General features: G+C 47.6%; 1 protein-coding gene across 1 annotated transcript in view; it reads left to right on the top strand.

The window, feature by feature from the left end:
- Window positions 1-212: 212 nt before the first annotated feature.
- The window catches only part of LOC135907952 (titin-like), a 284,982-nt gene continuing 265,936 nt past the window's right edge, over window positions 213-19,258 (top strand). The window contains 8 exon segments of the mRNA XM_070522096.1: window positions 213-444; window positions 14,832-14,954; window positions 15,849-15,923; window positions 17,229-17,345; window positions 18,249-18,357; window positions 18,440-18,690; window positions 18,742-19,026; window positions 19,091-19,255. Coding sequence (XP_070378197.1) covers window positions 358-444; window positions 14,832-14,954; window positions 15,849-15,923; window positions 17,229-17,345; window positions 18,249-18,357; window positions 18,440-18,690; window positions 18,742-19,026; window positions 19,091-19,255 — 1,212 coding nt within the window. The 5' untranslated portion in view covers window positions 213-357.

Below are 19,258 nucleotides of genomic sequence, written 5' to 3' on the forward strand. Positions count from 1 at the left end.
CGGCCGTCACAGAGGCCTGTCGCGGAGGCTGCATCGGCGGCCGTGTCACCCCGCGGATGCTGGCGCGCTCTTGCGAACGCTCGCAGCCGCGCGCCGGCTCTTCGCCGCGGAGAGCTCCCGGCGGCCATGGCTGCCGCCACATGTACGGGGGACTGTCGCTATTTCGAGCGCTGGCCACGTGGCCCGGGCCGTTGCCTAAATTTGGCGGCTGGGCCCAGTTTCAGACTGGCAGCGACCCGAGAGGAGCGGCTGCGACCCCGGGGGTTCCTACTCGTAAGTTGCCAGCAGCCCAATCACAACAACCGCGTGTTGTTGACCCGTTGGACCCGCGGCAGGTGGCCGCCGCATCCCGGAGCCATGGCGAGCAGCGCGTCCACCACCACCACCATCAGCAGCATCGCGGTGCAGTCGGGCAATACCCGGCTCGTGATAGCCCTCCTGCAGGTGAGCCGCCCCTGTCGCCGGCGCGCTGACACGCGCAGTGCTGCCGGCCGATGGACCTTGACACCTCTCGCTGGCCGCCGCCGCGCGCTCGACGCGCTCTTGAACTTGAGGACGCCGAAGCCGTGGGGCGATCGGAAGCTTGTGTTAATCAGGGCGCGCCGATCTACCGCTCTGTCGGCCAATCCGTTCAGCGCATCGATTAAGACGTAGCTGTGGCACGCGCGCGTCCGAGGTATAGGCTGACTGTGTGCGGTAGGCGGACTGCTGGTCGAAACCAGAGCGGGAGACCGAGCAATTGTGCGGCCGTGCGTGTACGCTCGTTCGTACGAGAAGTGGCATAAAAATAATAATGGCCGGTTGCGTTGGAAGCGAGCCAGATGTGCGAAGCCGCGAATACACGTGTGAGCTTCCCTTGCCGGGCCGGTTGCACGCGAGTGTCCATGGCTGGAGCCATCAGTATCCTCTGGCCGACTACTGCGCGTAGGGACATCGACCGCTGGCACAGTTGCTACTGTTATCGCAAGAAAGTGATGGGTGCAGCACAACGGAATGCACATGACTGATTCACATTTCGCATGTCTAGCAAGCGTTTACGGCTGGCTCGTGTTACACAAACATATTAGTTTGAGTAAGAATATTAACAACAAAAACTCTCTATAGAAGAGTATCAGAAGCAACTAAATGTAGAAAAATGCGGAACCAAAACATTTGGTAATGCCTTGAGGAGAGGTAAAAGGAGCTGTTTCGTAGACGGTGCAGGTATGCACGAACAACACAGCAGTCAAATGCGCAGTTTTATAGCTTACTACATTAAGATCTGACTGAGTTCAAATTCCGCTTACTGTTATTGAATGTACGATGGTCATTGTGCAGATATGTGTACGCGTTTCCTGGTAGAATTAACAAATTGCAGTGCATGGTGCATGAATAGTACGGGACAGTTCAAAGCAACAAACTTTGCACCCATTCAGACCTTGTGGGGCGAAAGAGCATCAAAAGTGTTTGCGACGCTGGTGTTGTGCCTGACTGTGCTATGCGCATCCCAACAGGTTGAGCAAGTTTTCTTTTTCATTTTTTTTTCAGGGAGGGCGAATTGTAGAATAATAGGAAGGGAAGTGTAACAGAAACAAGTGCGCGCTACGTAACCCATACCGTCGCTTCAATACGCAAAACTTTACTCACTGAACGCACAATTGCTTAGCAGTATAAGATAGCCTCACGAGTCACGCTAGCTTCCAGAGATTACATAAAGTAAAATAAGCCGGGGCCAAAAGTCTGCTTGTGGTCCGTGCTGACGATGTTCTTCTGTTTATATACTGAGGGAGAAGAGCGCAAACAGGATGCTGAGGTCGCCAAGAAAGTTCGCCCCGTCGGCGTCTGACCTGCTTGCCGTCCCGCCTGCGTTTCCGCTCTTCTCTAGACAGTTTACGCGAACGTCCCAGTTAAGACAGGCAGCGTGCACGCCCCACAAAAAATTTAGAAACTGTGCGCGATGGCAACAGCACGTGCCAGATATGTTCTGCTGTACTGTCTGCCCGATTCAAATAATGATTGCTTGAGCTGTGAGGTTTTTTGATGAATGACAAGGAGGTGGGGGAGAGGCATGCTTTCTTTTTTTCACGCGGCCATTCTACACAATACAAGTTTGACCATGACACAACCGTGTACTATACTTAGAAGCTGCTTGTATACCATGAATGTATAGCAGTGAGGACCGTTGCGACCGTAACATCGCCTATTTCTTTGTTTTCTTCGTATTTATTTGTTTTCTTCGGATTTCTTTGTTTTCTTTGGATCTTTTCGTTTTCTCGCTGTAGTGAAACAACGTATACAGTTGCTCACATTGCTTTTTTTAGAATTTCATGCCATAATGAAAAGTCACCCGAAATTTTTTCTTAGCAATGAACCGCTTTTTAATCCGAAACTAGTCTTAGAATTTTTAGCTGAAACAGATACGCTGGAAATCACTTGGCCAGGGAATTTTTAGCGCACGTATGCCAGCCCCTGTACTCAAAGGCTTCCTTGAAGCTCAAGTGTCTATGTTATGTTGTATCGCATCATGCTTTTAACGAAACCCCATTACCATAGCCCACAGCACTACTTGGTCAGTGTCATTATTTTAGCAACTGTATATTTTACGCCATCCACAACAACCGATTTTAGGCCTTTTTACAGCCATGTCACATATACCATGAGGAATTCATTGTCTAATTCATTGTCTACACCATTCACAATGCACTGTTAACATTATCTTTGTCATGGCGCTTTTTGGCCAACCATGGCCCTTGCGCCATAAAACACCACACATCGTCAATATAATGAAAAGCTGTATTGCGCCGGGTATGAAGAATCACACATTTATTTATTTATTTATTTATTTATTTATTTATTTATTTATTTATTTATTTATTTATTTATTTATTTATTTATTTATTTATTTATTTATTTATTTATTTATTCCGTGACCCAAATCTTCTGCGCTGTTCCGTACGAACTTGCTCAAATTAAAAGCCTCTCGGCCAGGCATCCTGCGCCGTGATGATGGCGAAGCTCTGTCGCAATAAAGACCCCTGTTACAATAAAGCACGCACTGTGAATATCGGGACGTTTTTCATACGCAGCGCAGCCTCTCCCACTAACGGTTGATGAACGCACCAATGTAATCCGCTTATTAAGGACGTTTTATTATAGCGTCACTGAAAAGCATACGCGATAGATGTATTAGTAGAGTGTGCGTACAGAGTATACGTATAGAGTATAGAGTAAACGTATATATAGATGGTATTAGTTGATAACACCAAAACCTATAACTGCGGATTTCCGCTTGCGACGTCTTACTCCCATAGGCCGACTTGTGACTGTTTTCGATGCTCCGGGACATCTTCTGTAAACAAAGTTTGGCTGCCGAACGCGTACTTACTGGTTTGATTGCTTTGTTCATCCCTAGGCACTAATTCTAGCAAGTATTTAAGATGAGCCTCTTCTTAGTCGACCAGAGAGAGGCGTCTCCCAAGCGGGGAAGCGCAAGGCGGCACCCTATTTCTGACTGCTGCGAGGCGCCGCGCGGCGTGGGATGGTGCGAGGGGCGTGTTTTGTTTTCTTTATTTTTGTCCTTTCCTACTTCTTTTACCATGTGTGGGCTTAAGAAGTGACGGCCGCAGGGCGCTTTTCATCTCTGCAGCTGCATTATTTGATCCGCCAGACATGTGTTGCAATGCACGTCACCAAGTGTGATAGTTATTTAAAACTACATCAGTTGACTGTTTGATCACAGACCTGTGAGCAGACATCCCGTTCTTTCAAGGTTCAAGGCATCCATTACCCAAGGACTTATCCGTGCCGTTGTATTCTAGTTAAGAGCACAAGCCTGAAAATATCGGTCGCCAAAGTTGGCGCCCCACCAAGCTCATTACGCAACCGAGCGTGCCGCCGGCGCTGGCGAGGCGGAGGACGGCAAGGTGCCAGTGCTGTCGCGGGCTGCCGTATTCCGGCGCTCCGAAACTGACAGTGGCTTCCCTTCCGATCGCCTGAAAGAGAACAGGAATAAACGCGGCTGGCTCGCGCGCGCTTTCATCCAATCGAGACAGGAGAGGAGGGGTGTGTAACCTTGAGGTAGGTTTAGCGCTTTAGATTGCGTGATTGGTCGAACTGAGCGACACATCTGGCGGCGGCCGTACGTCTGGAAGCGCGCGTAATTACAGGAATTACACTGTCAAAGCTGCGTCGCGAATGAGACGCGGCCTCGCATCGCTTCTCAGGTAAGCTTACCTTGGGGACGCGGGCTCCGTGACCCAACTCGTAAGTGCCAGCGAACACTCCTTACACTTCTGATGGAACTAGTGAATGGGGGGGGGGGGGGTGGCTCATATAGTACTATAAATTACATTCGTACAACAACATAGTCTACTACGCCACTGCAGTTACTGGTATTCCAAGCAGGGGTCAAAGAAACAGTTCCGAGCTTCGCTCTGAATGTTGTTTCATCATCATGCGTCAGGTTAGAAGAGAGCAACGCCTTCCTGGCGACCAGTCGTTTTCATTCTTGTGTTGTAGACTGCCTGGTTGGAACTGATCCGTCTCTGCTTGGCGCTTTCCTTTCTCATTATAGATGAGAGATATAGCTATTTTAAGCAGGAAGAGCGAAAGCTTGCCCCATCCAGGAGGAAAAGCCGACGGCTGCATTCACTATGTGAAACTAAGTAGACGAACAGAAACCCGATGGAAAACGAGGAAGGACAAGCCGCGGTGCAGCGGGATAGCAAGCATTTCGAAGGGCATCGTTATAAAAATAAGCATAAGAAAAGAACTCAAAGAAAAGGAAGATAAAGATAGAGAAAAAAAAAACATATATTTCTTGTTCTGCAACGTACTGGCTGCGATGGATGTGTAAACTAACGGTTGAATTATTGAAGTAGCAAGTTACATTAATAATTATTAGGTATACGTTACGATGAAGAAGCTAATCAAATAATTACACCAGCACTCTCATTTAATTTAAGCTAGCCAAATCGTGACACCAGTGCAAGCTTCAAGATATCAATGCCAGACATGTGCCGCGAAATACACGGAATACGTCATCCTTTCGCATAATACAGTCTTCGATTAATTGCCTGTTATTTTATACACTACGCCAGTGGCATTAAATTTCAGAAGGTTTGTTTTGTATAACAAGAGACAAAACAATGTGAAAATTATATATGTTAACTGAAGATGCTGAACAGGAGAGCTTTTCTCCTTTGTTAGTACTTAGAAAGAGAACGCATGATAAGTGCACAGCAATATCGCACTCCTTCAATGCGTTGAATGAGCAAGGTGCAGGGGGTAGGGGAAGGCAGGGATTGGGGAATGAGGATATTCATAGTTTTGTTATATGGTTTGATACTTCCGCTGTTACCTCTTGAGTTCTGTCTGGTGCAGTGTGTGGGGTACGTAACGATAAACAATGTTGAAGGAAATTAAAAATTCGCGATTTGTGACAGTTAAGTAATTCTCGCGAATAGCAACAACTGGAAAGAAAGGAAGAAATGAACAAAAGGGTTTCGCCCATGTCTGTCATTCTTTATTTATGTCCATTCACACGCTAGCTGGCTTCGATGGTTCACCACTCTAGAGGGATCAGTGACTCTAAACGACTCGCCCAAGCATTCAGTCTATCAAACTGGAGACTTTTCGCATTGCGAAAGAAGCAGAAAGCTACTGTCATTGTGGAGTCAGGGACGGCTACAAGGCACATACAAATTGTGGCCGAGTCGCAGATCATAGTTCTGGCTGGGCCGTTTCTTGACTGAGCCGAACGTAGTTACGGAAACAATAAATAATATATTTAGTTTTCTGCTGAAACTTGATCGAGAACTGCACGGGTGCGTGAGCGCTCCTTGGTACATGACGCAACGCTGTCGAGCCCCTCTGTTGGCATCGCCTGGCTTGGCTCCTCAGTATCGACAGCACTGCATAATGGCGTGTAACGAACAAGATGCAGCCTTGCATAATTTGCACTGGCTGGCACATGGCAGGTCTCGTGCACCAGACAGGACGTTCACGCCGACTATGCGTCGTGACGCAGCACAGAGAGCTGGGCAAAAACACTGCGGCCGTCTTCAAAAACGTGACTTCAACGTCTTTGACACTAAGAAACAGTTCACAGATAACGGGCGTGAAGCATAACGCGCGAGATCCTAGAACCAGAACATTTCAGTGGAGACGCAAACGCGAATAACGTGATAAAACTTCATTCAAAAGCAGGGTTTTTAATAGAACGACATTACAGTCAACGTGCATATGCCTTATATTATCGGGAAGCTGTTGCTTTAAGAGACCGCAATATGCCACTCCGCCAGTCCTTTCGCACTGTTACTTTCTGCTCGCAATACTATCCTGCCATGGTCTTATAGCTCACCGGACTCAACTTTCAACAGCGCGTTGATATAGCCATCGAATTCTTCGCCGACCACCTTGCGCGCGGAAAGCAACGCTCGCTCACCCACCGAAGCGGAACCGGAAGGCGGATTCACTTTTTGGCAAGGCTACACGAGCGAAAGTGAACGGCGCACAGGAGCCATGATCCCTAGCTTAGCACGTCGAGCATGAGCGGCCCAGGCCAAAGAACGCTGGCCCAAAAGTTGTTGATTAAATATCGATTGTCCCTATAAACATCCATCGGCAGCCACTTGTTCTTGAACATTCAGCAGCGATTGAACAGTCAACTGTCGCTGACCAGGAACAGGCGTTGATGTGCAGCTCTTCTGAAAAGAAATAGTGCAACCGCGCGCAACATCAGCTGAGTCCGGTGACTGCTAGTGGGGCCTCCTGTTACATCCTCAAAGCCCAAAAGCGTAGTGTAGGCAAAGTCAGTGGGTATAGTTACCCTTTGCCTTCTCAAACTCTCATCTTCATCCTGCAGAGCTTCATACCACCAGGATTTCTGCCATACGACGAAGCCGCGACTTAGCACCTCGTATATCCTAGTAGCTTCGTTTTTCTAGGCAAAGGCTGTACGTTTCTATCTTCGTGTTTTTCTCTTTGCTGTTTCACGCGCAGGTGTCTCAGCTTCTTCGCGTGTCATCCATTCGCAAATGGGCCTCCTGTGCTTCTTCGTTGTAATTTTTATTAACCTTGCCAAGTTTAGAAGGATCAGTTAAAGCCCGCTTCACGTCTTCTTATTGCATTCTTAAGAGATACTGGTTTGATGGACATGTGGTGAAATGCCGTAGTGATATTGTAAGAGATGCTCGGGCGGAGCAATTGCCGGCCTTGATCGGCAGGATAGACCCGCCTGTCGCTACAACTCAGCAGCACCACCACCACCACCACCACCACCACCACCACCACCACCACCACCACCACCACCACCACCACCACCACCACCACCACCACCACCACCACCACCACCACCGGCACTACCGCCACTACCACCAGTTGTCATAACCGTGTACAATTTTTTTCCCACAGCTTTATTACTGGAAATTGTAACTGTAGCGCCACCCTCGGTGGCTCTTTAGTTATGGAGTTCTGTCGCTAAGCACCAAGTCAAGAGTGTAGCGTTGAGTGCCCACCTTATACGCGTAAAGTAAAAGTCCATGTACAAAATAAGAATCCTTCCCGCTCAAATATATCCTTTCCCCTTCATGCATAGTTGGAGACAGGCCGATTCCGGTGATAACGTGTACTGAAGAGAAATAATGTGTATCTATCTTGCGTGCATTTCTTAGGCGCTGCGCGCCCACTATCAGGTCACGAACGGCGTGCGTGTATCAGCGCGATATATAGTTCCCGCCACGAAAGTAGGGTGCATAGATTGTTAAATGAAGGAAGCATACGCAATATTGATGAAGATTATTGTTGGAGGACAAGATAAGCACCAAAGGGCTTGAACAGTTCTTGCAGTGTATAGGCAGAGCGCCGCTCGGACCGTGCACTGACGAGGCGCGAAAGAGAATCAACGTGGAAGAGAATCCCTCTGCAATGTCCCGGCCAAGTCTTGTTTAGTAGATATTTTCGTCTGTCACAAATTTTTTTTTAACTGAGTTATCGTGTAGGCAATACAGTTATATAAAACAATGTAGTACACAAGTTAAGAAACTTGTAATAAGATTGGCCGTCGTGCACAATGCAGTCCTTCAGGTTAATGCCTGGGGCCGTATTTTGCAACGCTCATTTTCATTTGTTATTATTTCTGCCTTTCGTCCTTGAGTGGCACCAAGCCATGTCCCTGCCATCACCGGGATCGGACGCTCGGCGGGACTGATGATCAGAAATGAATGGAATCGGAGGAAATTTATCCTCGACTTCACAAAATCCTTCGTACGCTCAAACGTCGTTAGCAGCCAATCGTCGCAGCAGATAAAAAGGGATCCAATAATGATAACCATCTCTCGCGACAAAAAAACTGGGAATATGGGCCGTGCTCGCACAGCGTCCTTTCCTTTTTTCTTTCGTAAGAACTCTTTGCCATTGGCCGACCACAGTCGTTGACATTAACGTTCGTTGTCGCTATTCGCTGACGCCTGCTATTACGAACAGCTCTAGAGCATAGGGGCTGTTTTCGGGACGTCCATCTTCTAGTTCTTGTTACTGAGGTGTGCCATATTGAAATGATGGAAACAGCATTTTTGTTGACACTAAATTCTTCTACCAATCATTAAAGAGCACTCATAATAGGACCGCAAAAGACCACGTTATGCTTTTATCAAATTTATAGTTGTTTTTGTATGTTCCCATGAAAAAAATTGGAGCACGTGGACGAACGTCTACCGTGATATTACTTGTCAAAGATGTACGTTGTTTTCCGATGTAATGGCATGCACTAAATATGCACTACAATATTTTACGAAGAAAATCAGGTTTCGAATGAACGTCGAGATTGTGTGTGTGTGTGTGCGTGTGTGTGTGTGTTTGTGTGTGTGTGTGTGAAGCGCGAATGTTTATCGGAGAGACAGAAATAGGAAGACACGAGGATGGAGCGCTTCGTGTCTTCTTTTTTCTGTGTCTCCGTCAAACGTTCGCGCCACACACTAAAATGATGCAACACCAACTAGCACAATCAATTATGCTATTGAGTTGCACCTCAGCATTGAGCTATTTTCTAATTACTTCCACTTGAGTTCGAAGGTTATTCGATCCATTTCTTCTGATGTAGCAACATTAGCGGCAGTGCATTTAGAGCAGTGCAAGCCTGTGTCGACATTATCGTGCACTTTACTCCCCCTCTCTCTCTACGGCACTTGTATGTGCACTCCTACGCTGTCATGTAGAAGAGGGCGCCATGCAGATGTCTGTCGGACACGAGCCACCGTTCTAAATTCTGGGGGATTTCCAGCGGGCCCCTAGATCCACGAAAAAATCGAGGCCGCCGCTACTGTCGTGCTTTCAGCCTTTCACTCGAACGCGGGATAACCTCAAGACCGCGGTATCTTAAGGAGATCGCAATATGCGGTGAAATGGCTCGAAATAACTGCAACAGATTAGGGGCACGGTGCACGCGTGGGACCGCTGGGTGCGAGCAAGTAGAACGACGAACAGAAAGATGTAACGAAAAAGAAGGAACCGAGAGAAGCAGAAGGGTAAACAAGCTTCAGCCTGCTGCTTTTACAATTAAACAAGGTCGTGCGAAAGGCGTACAAGCCTTGCCGCCTGGAACAGGGCGCGGGGCGTATTTAGATGTTTATTTAATGGCGAGAAAACAAGACTAAAAGAGGGTCAGGTCGCTGCTAAACGAAAACTCTGGCTGGGGCAGCGTGCCAGCTCATCCGTAAGACCAACCCATGCTTATTCGGTGTAAGCGCAGGAATGAGGGAGAGGGGGAAGTGCTAGGAATACTTGTTTACACTGCACAGACACGGCGGGAAAGCTTTGTGCAATGGGCACAGTTTGTTTTGTCGAAGTCATCACATTAATGTATTCGCACGTTTTATTAAAAAAAATATATTAATTTGCCGCTCTTGTCCTTGTTACGGGTACAACCTAAAATTTGTTTTTGATACCTAAAGTGTATTTTCTTTCAGTAAATATTTCTCTCTCTATCTTTGTATTGGTCCCAGATGATGCAGCTTAATCGGTTGTTCAAAATAAAAATGTAGTTCTAGCGCCTCTTGTTTCGTTACCTAGATCACCTATAAGCTCAACTCAGCGGGTCACGCGTAACTGTGGCACAGCTTTTGCCATCCGTAAGCGAATACATGCGAAATACAAAAAATGTTCTCTTTGGGAGTCGCTGAATAAGTGCGAATAAAAAAAAATTCCGTCGAATCCATTTCTCGATGACTGTCGACGATAATGTGTTCAGCATTGAATCAGTATAGGGACACAACGTAATGGCACCGTCAAACGATTTATCTATGAGTCGTGTACTGTAGCCGGATTCCTCTTTCGCGCTTCCCTGCGAACACGGCGCCATCTAGCATCACGGCGGCGAAGCCTGCGCGTGGCCTCCGAAATTCGTGGCGCGCCGGTGCGTGCGAACACTTAGAACTGTTTCCTCTCTTGCCGCACATCCAGCGGCACATACCCAGTGACCCAAGTTGGCGAGAGGTTCATTGAAGAGCGGCAAATTCCCCGTGTGTTCATGGCGCAGCTCGCTAAGGGTTAGCGTGATAGAGGCTCATCGAAAAGCGGCACGTAGCCACTGCAATTGCGGTGCAGCCTGCTAAAGTATCGCGTTGCTCTCCTCGAGAAACCCTCGTGACGTAGGCTCAATTCCACTCAGAATGGGATAAATTTAAGGGATCGTTTAATGCGTTAGCATTCTTAAAGTCACTCGCTTTTCGGGAGTTATCCATGTTTGTATAAGCATAACTGGCGTGTTGGCATCAAAGAGGTTCATTGAAGACAAGGACATGCCGGCTGAAACATACTCAGTGCTCCAAGTCGGCGTGAATGAGTTTCATTGAAGAGCAGCACTTACCCTGTCTGGCGTCTGCAGTGACCCATGTCGTCGTGAAAGAGGTTCGCCAAAGATCAGCACATATGTAGACATTGCCACATACTCAGTGACCCAAGTTCGTCCAATGGTTGGTTTCAAACCCTGGGCCCTCAGCACAGAATCCCAATGTGCTACCCATTCGACCGCGGGATACCCACTGACCCAGGCAGACGGGAAAACGGTCAGATACACACGTACAAGCCCAGCCCCTGGAAAGTGCGTGAAGTACCCTAAGAAGGCTAACGCATAAATAGTCCCCTGAAAGTGCCTCCGTGAAGTTCCCAAAAATTAAATTCTGGGGCTTTACGTACCAAAACCACAATATGATTGTGAGGCGTGCCGTAGCGGGGAACTACGGACTAATTTTGACCACCTGGGGTACTTTAACATGCACCTAATTCTCGGTACACGGGCGTTTTTGCGTTTCGCCCCTATTTAAATGAGGCTACCGCGTGGCCTGGATTCGGTTCCGCGATCTCGGGCTTCGAAAGAACACTAATCGCAATGAAAAGTAAAAAAAAAATGAAAAATTGGTGTATCAAGCTTACAACCCTGTAACAAGACAGCCATGACAATTCAGTAAACCGCAACTGATATATTGTTTAATACACACTAATTAACAATAATAGCTCATAGCTTACGTGAAATACTTCACTTATGAAAAAGAAGAATATGGGGAACAGAAAGGCTCTGTATTTTGTTAGTAACAACTATATGAAGAAAAGACACGATGAAGCTAAAGAAAGCATAGGCTGAACTTGCTTTTAATTGCATTAGCTGTGGAAGTGTTAGCCAGTGCCACTCACGGCCATGGCGGCGGGGGTGGAACATCCTTTCATTCCTTCACATTTTTCACCTATGAGTTTTGCAGTAGCTCAATTCGCAAAATAAAGGCCCGCACTGCTGTGAAATATATCACGATTGTTCTATTAAACTTAACTCTTCAACTTCGTAACCTGTAAGACTGAACAATATTTGTTGGAGGGTCCTCGGCTCCCAACAGCATCAACTTCATCAACAGCAACTTCAGCATCTATAGGTACTCTACAGGCTATGTGGGAACGGCACGGTGTTTCCGCGAGGACTCTGGACGTTTAGGAAAGAGGTGTGCCGACTTCTCCTGAAGTTTTAAGGGATGTGGACTTATGTTGTGATTGGTAACCTTAACGAGACCTATTTCATGGCATTGTGTCGGGGGCCTGGGCGGGCTGACGCGGCAATGCGCGCTGGGTGGATCACAGGCTTCGGGCTTGTGTTCTGTTCCGTCTTTCTGTGCGAATCGTCTTGTTCACCCGTCTCGCACTGCGCTTCTGAATGACGATGAACTGAACGGTATGCCTATAGTTTTCCCCTTTATTAAAGTTCCTCAAAGGAGGCGCTTGAGCGAAGCAATTGACGGCATGTCTTGCGAGGCTAGACCCGGCTGCAGCCAACCTCCTCCTCCTCCTCCTCCTCCTTCTCAGCTTCATATGAGTATCGTTTATAAAAGTGCAATATTTACTTCAATTGAATGGCTACATAGTTGTAAGCATGATGGTTAATTTTCTTTAAAGGAGCTCTGCTTTTGTCAACCTTGCCAAAAAGAAATACCAAAAGCAAGGGCCTGCGCAAAAGTACCTGCTCCCAGTAACATTTAAACTTTACGTTCGAATGCAAAAAAAGTAATAGTAAGATGATGTCGTTTTTAGCAGTTTCTGAAATATTTGGTATACCAATTCATTCCTCTCGATTCTGTGTCACTCTTATCACCCATCGTTCATGGGTGCCTGATCCCGCTGACGCGGGCGGAGTGTTGCTCTGACCACTGACGAACCGCGACCGATGTCTACATTTGTATATGAGGGGAGGAGAGGTTAAAATCGTAAGCGTAAGCGGACATTTAGTTGTGTTTAGTTTGTTAAGCTGCCAAAGTAAAAAGAAAAAGAGCGCTTAGCCAGGCGCCATAGAAATAAGGCTATCATGAACGCTGCTGGGAGGCTAGACAACAAACAATCAAGCGATTTAATAGAGTGTAGCACTTTTAGCTACCGCACAAAAATTTCAGTCAGCTGTTGGTTTGAAGTTTGCCTTGTCTACTTCGTTTGTCTTGTTTCCGTATCCAACTTATCCCGCTCATTTTGTAACGCACAACCAACTATCAGCACGTTTATCCTCCCTAACTTTTTGTAGAATAGTACTTTCAACTAGAGCACCGCCAATGTAGCCAATTATTTATTTTTTAGTATTGTTGATGAGTTTGAAAACATATATTCACCCGCCGTGGTGGCCTAGCGGCTATGGTGTTGCGCTGCTAAGCACGAGGTCGCGGCGGCCGCATTTCGATCGGGGGCGAAAGGCAAGAACGCCCCTGTCCCGTGCATTGGAGGCGCGTTAAAGATCCCACTGGAGGTCAAATTTAATCCGGAGGCCCCCCACAACGGCGTGCCTCATAATCAAATTGTCGTTTTTGCACGTAAAACACAAGAATTCAAAAGATATAGTCAATTGAAAGAGAGAAAAAGAAAGCAAGGAACAAGCCGGCAACTGCTATCGGAAGGAAGGAGGTGATAGCAACATAAAAGTGGAAGACCGAAGGGAAGGAAACAGGAAAGAAAGAACGAGATGACAGGTCACAAAGGCTAACATAAAACAATGAAGATTAAAGGACATCAGTAGAAACAGGAAAAAAAAGAAAGAAACACTGCAGGTCGTGCTATTAAAAGAATCTTAAAAAACATAATAAATATTGGCAGAGGCCATAACCTACATAATAACAGTTTAATTGCGCCCTTGGACTGCACAAACTGCGCAGTGATATGTTACTTTTACAATGCATGCCCGAAGGTCCACTTTGGACACGGCCACTGTGGGCATTAAACATGGGGTATCACTGCAGCGTCGGTGATATAGACCTGGGGTGGTATTCTTGGACGATTACTTTCAGGGTACTTTCACTTTCGCGAGATGTGACTAGCGCCGAGCGCATCGGTATCTACGAGCGACAGCATTCCTGGCACAGTGCCAAGCGCGCTGTCTTAACACAGCGCCAGGAACGCTGTCGCCCGCGAACGCCGACGTGTCCGGCGCCAGTCCCGCGAAATCTGTCGAAAGTGAAAGTATCCCCGAAAGCAATCGTCCGAGAATACCACCCCCGGAGTGTCTGAAGGACCCTGGCCAGATGCCTGCTCGGCTGTAGCAGGGAAAGCCTCCATTGGCTTAGTGGGAAGGCCGGGAGTGTGCAGCGTGAAGAGATACTCAGAAGTTCCAGTCTCCGGGCATATCCACGACAGATGGTTAACTTCCGATCCTTAAGCGAGCGCAGTGAATTCATTCCCAACGCACAAGCACACCTCAATACCTCGGCGCTCATTCCCTTCTCCAGTCATGCCCTCCATCCCTTTCGTATTTTTTCTTTAATCTTTTCGATCCCTTATTTCGTTTTCCAGTGTAGCCTATCGGAGATGTTCTCTTCTTAACCTCAATGTCTTTCGCTTCCTCCTCTCTCTCTTTCTCTTTCTCGCCTCCTGTCCTACTTCGAAGAGCCTCTACTGAACCTTTACTGTACCGTGTCTGCAATGAATAGTGAAGACATTACATTTTCACTTTGTCCCTCTGAGTAAACGCTGGCATGAGACTCTCACCTCAGTACAAACGTTGGCGCGTTTGATGAGTCACATTTGTTGCATGTACGAGATGCATCTTTGAATGGACATGCGCACAGTACACATTTCAACAAACTCCACTTTTACCTCACCACCGTGATCACTCCTGTTCATGCGCGATTGTTAGCTACGTGAGCACTCAGAATTTGATGCCTTTATCATTGTTCTGGAGCGAAGAAGATATACCCCCCCCCCCCCCCCCCGATGAGCTGTGAGTTATCGAATTCGCTGTCAAGCTGCGAGGGCTGTGAGGGCTCAGGGCCCGAGCTGTGTGCGTTGCGCCACTTCTCTAACAATTGCCTGCCGTCTAAGTGAGGTGAACGGCGCAGTCTGGCGACGTCCTGGAGCTGCGTATCCAGGAGTTGTCGCCGGAGATGAGCGACGTGGGAAGCAACTACGAAGAGGCGCTCCACCTACAGCAGCAGCACCAGCAGGTCCTTCAGAAGCTACAGGTACGTTTTTATCGGGGAACACATGGTGCCACCATTTCAGGCTCTAACAGCTCACCAGTGTTGACCAAACTGTGGGTCACTACCTCCAGGGGATCGCGCTACATTCAGAGGATGTCCGTGTTGCAGCCCGCGTAAATATGTGCTGTGAACTGAGAGAACCAAAGTTCAGTCTAACAAAAACTGAAGGGAGAATTCAACTGGTGTTTTAAGTTACTGCTCTAAGTAAAACCCGCTCTTGTGAGTCATTTGGCATAGTCGTCCTAACTGTCATCCGATTTCTCTCTCTCTCTCTCTTTTAATCGTTTTGCGATGGTTTCAGCCCACCCAATTTATCCTTAAAATAGGTTGCAAGTTGAAAAATAAGCCTCACTTCTTCGCATTTCTTTTAATTCACTAAAACCATGATTGTTGGGTCCGTACGAGACAGGCATTCAAGCAGGTCGCGACGCGTAGCCCACGTTTTTTGGCGCTTGCTGGGCAAGTAAGTATAAGGAAGGCATGGAACGTTCTGCTGTAAAACGCCCAAAGGACGGTGTTACGGACGATCTGCAAGCATGGAAAGAGCCGTACAAGTTTTTATGTAGCAGTGATAGAAAGCGGTAAGTCATGCGGTGCCCACAAAAGTGAGGAAGCTTTTGCATTAACAGAGTTAATGGCACCAGGGCCCACTCACCAGAAGTAAATTTTTCCATAGGAAAGCATTGTACGAACAGGCAATCAATGTCGCCTCTTAGGACGCGACACTGTAGGAAAAAGTGAACATTGTGACGTCAGTTTGGTTGCAGGTGACCGTGTAGGAGTAACATTACAGTTCTTCCAGTTAACAAACCAGCATGAACACCTACTTAATTGATGGCCCCCCGCTTTTTTTTTTTGTATTCGCTACGTACGCAGAACAAGCAGAGCCCCGTCGAGGAGCTGCTGAGCCAAGCGGATGAGCTGATCGCAAACCAAAAGCCCAAAGCACAGGTAAGGCATGGCTCGGGGAGCTGAAGTGGTGCTGCTTTTGAGCATTATTAGAGATGTTGACAATAGACAGGTCGAACTGTAGGAGAATATTCTTGCTCTTTCTTTTTCCTCTAGTATTGTGATAGGTGATGGTTTATTCGGAGCACAGCTCTCTGATAACCCTCTACTTCATTTTATTTGCATATGTCATGATAGAGATTTGGCGACATGCGTTGATGTTCCAGTTAACAGTGGAAAAAAGAAAAGGAGTCATAATAAGTTTTACCTGGAACATCAGTGCATCTCTCCACAGTTTTTTGAGATTTATTTCTCGAAACTGGTCCTAAGTACATGATTTCTGCTAAAGTGATATTACTTCACTCCTGCTCAGCTTCTATTACGCAACTGGACTATGCGCACTAAAAGAGAAAATTAAGAACCTTTATTAGTGAAACTTGGTTAAATAGCTAACACCACAAAGCGATATATTGTGTCGGTAATGTCTACTTGCATTAGTATAGCATCTTATCTGACAGGATTGTGCTCATTACTATTTCTGAATTGTTATAAGTCATTTTTCACTAAAAAACAACTATAATAAACTCTACGGCGAACTAATGTATTTATTTCACTTGAAGAAAAGTTAAGGACCAAAGCAAAGGAGAAATGGAAAATATGAAAAATCAAACGATGAAACGGCATCCCCGAAACACCATTCTGATATTTTATGACTTGAATATTGTGTTTCTACCCCACCATTGTGAATGTTTTAGCGGCCACAAAGCTACGGGAGGAAACCTTCTGCTTCTCGAACATGAATAGATTACAGAGGAGACTGCTTGCTGTCGTCAACTGGGTACTTTTTCCTGTCACAGAGGTTACCAATGGCGTCCTCCATTTATATTTACAGAACTGATCTAAAGTTATTCACCTTCAAATATTTTTCTCATACCCCGACCTGACGGTCGGAGTATGAGAAAAATGTTTGAAGAAGAAATTGCAGCGAAGAATTGTGAAGATTGGGCACCAAATATTAGCCGGAGCTCTCAAATTTGACACACTTTCCGGCGTGTTATCAGAACAAGCCTATCGAACTGACTAGTGGCAGGCGTCCTAAAAATGGGCAGCATGGCTTTGTATCAGCGAGCATACACGAATATACGTCCTCTACGAATGTTAAATCAGTGCTCGGAGCTAAAAGAAAGAGAGGGAAAGAAAGGAGGTATGGTCGTTTCATGTACAACTTTTTGAGAAACTGTGCGATGTAGCAGAGGTAAAAATAAAAAAATAAAAATAATCAAATGGCCCCTTCTCTCCGCTTCCCAGGTGTACTCAGCTATGGCACACAACCTTGGCCTGGCGTGGAAGAACCTGAACGCCCAGTTGGAGCACCGAAGTATCGTGCTCGAAACCGCCGTACAATACCACGCCGCGGCCAAGAAGGTGGGTAGGCGTCCCGGCCGTCGACGCATGACGCCAGGAGTCCTGCAGTTCTTTTCGCGTGAACTATGCTAACTCGACGCATGTAATGACTTGTAATGCGCGTGGCTGCTTATGTGCTAATTTTCGTAGCAAATATACTGTAAAAAATCTTGTATTTGTTGCGGATGGACGCAGCGCAACACAGTTGCATCCGTTATGTGCACCGGGCAAGGATAATTTGAGTGCCATCAGCGCTAATGCAGCTGACACAAAGTGGTTGTCTAAATACGAGAGACCGAAGGGTTCTTTAGTCGGAAGCGCCAGCAGGCCCGTCATCGTTAATTATTAAAGGGAATTATAGCGAACCCTGCCGCATCGATCTGACCAGGCTCATCTTTGGTTTATTTCTTGTAATGCCGATGCGTGCTGAATGAAATAAGCGCCTTCTGCAAAATAATATTGAGCTTGCTACCATTTATTCAAGCTTAATTTTTCTGACACAGTAGCTATCATACTGAATGGGCGCAATCGTAAATTCTAATGAAGCTAACGACGCCACTTTTACGCGCAAACGTAGCTGGTCAGCTAGCACAATTGGCGAATGTTTGTTCGAAGCCACGAATGCGGTGGAGGAAGACGCCTGGAGGTGAAGAGAATCGCGCGCCGCGGGGTGAGTATGAAGGAGCATGCTGAGCGCGCAACGAAGCATCGCCACCTAGGGGACAGTCTAGGTGGCGCTGAGCGAAGCGGGGAAGAAGAAAGTTGTACTCCGGTGGCTGCTGCGTATGGCGCAGCCGCACGAGCCCTGTCTTGAATACGATCTGCGGTGCGGATAGTGTAGGCGCCTAGGCGCACCGAGGGCCATAGCTTTGTGTGGCGTTCGCAAAGTGAAACGTCGCAGTAACTTTTCTATATCTGTTGCAGCTGTCCGATGAACTGACTAAGGGTGAGCAAGAATTCTCGGACACCGTGTTGCCAGACCATGTTGCGGCGTGTGAAGCTCGCCTGCAGAAGCTGAATGAAGCGCGCAAAGGTACGTTGATGGTCTCGACTCATGCTGCGGTGCGTACTCGCTCGCTATGCCTGGAAGGTGACCGGAGGCTCGATGCGCGCAGCCATCCTCGAGGCATCCAAGCGGAGCCTCCAGCCATTCCAGAACCTGCTGCAGACGCTCAAGGAGGTAGCCAGCACGGGCGACTCGCGACCCCTGCAGCCGGCGGCCGCCCTGGCTTCCATAGCGGCCCTCGAGAGCCAGCACGAAAATCTCCAGGACCAGCGGCGGAAGCTGGGCCTGCTGTGCGAGGCAAGGAAAGAGGCGCTCGAGAAGCGGCTCCGAGCCCTGATGCTGAGCAAGGAACTTGACGAGGTACGCGACTTTCTTACAGTCGAGCGCGAGCGAAAGCTGGTCTAATTTTAGGTGGAGCGTCAACTGGACCACAGCCCCGAAGATGCAGCCTTGGGCGATTCCCCTGCGAGCAGCGAAATACTTCTCCACGAGCACACGACGAGGATCGCCTCCGCCAACGAGAAATTGCGAGATCGAATGCTGAAACTGCTCAAGTCTGCCAAGCAAATTCAAGACGCGGAGGTTGAAGCCCGCGCCTTTAACCTGATGGCGCGCGTGACGAGCCGCATCGAACGCGACGAGGCCCGGAAGAAGGACCTCAAAGAGGCGGTGGAATTCTTCAACGAAGCCCAAACGGTGAGGCCGAGTATTTACTCTTTTTTGAGTCGTTCACAAAACTTGAGACAGTTTGTTTTTGCAGGCCCTCAACAAATTGGACCAGCTCCAAATTCAAGTTTCCCAAGGTCCCGTTCAAGACGTGGCTGCAGCGACCGCGCTTTTGGATGCGTGCGTCGAAAGACCTCTCCTCCTCGGCCATGGCATCCTGACCCGCTTGTCTGTCGGCACCAGTGGCGTTCAAGACAAGGTC

Source organism: Dermacentor albipictus, chromosome 1 (assembly GCF_038994185.2).
Source record: "Dermacentor albipictus isolate Rhodes 1998 colony chromosome 1, USDA_Dalb.pri_finalv2, whole genome shotgun sequence".
NCBI classification, from domain to species: Eukaryota; Metazoa; Arthropoda; class Arachnida; order Ixodida; family Ixodidae; genus Dermacentor; species Dermacentor albipictus.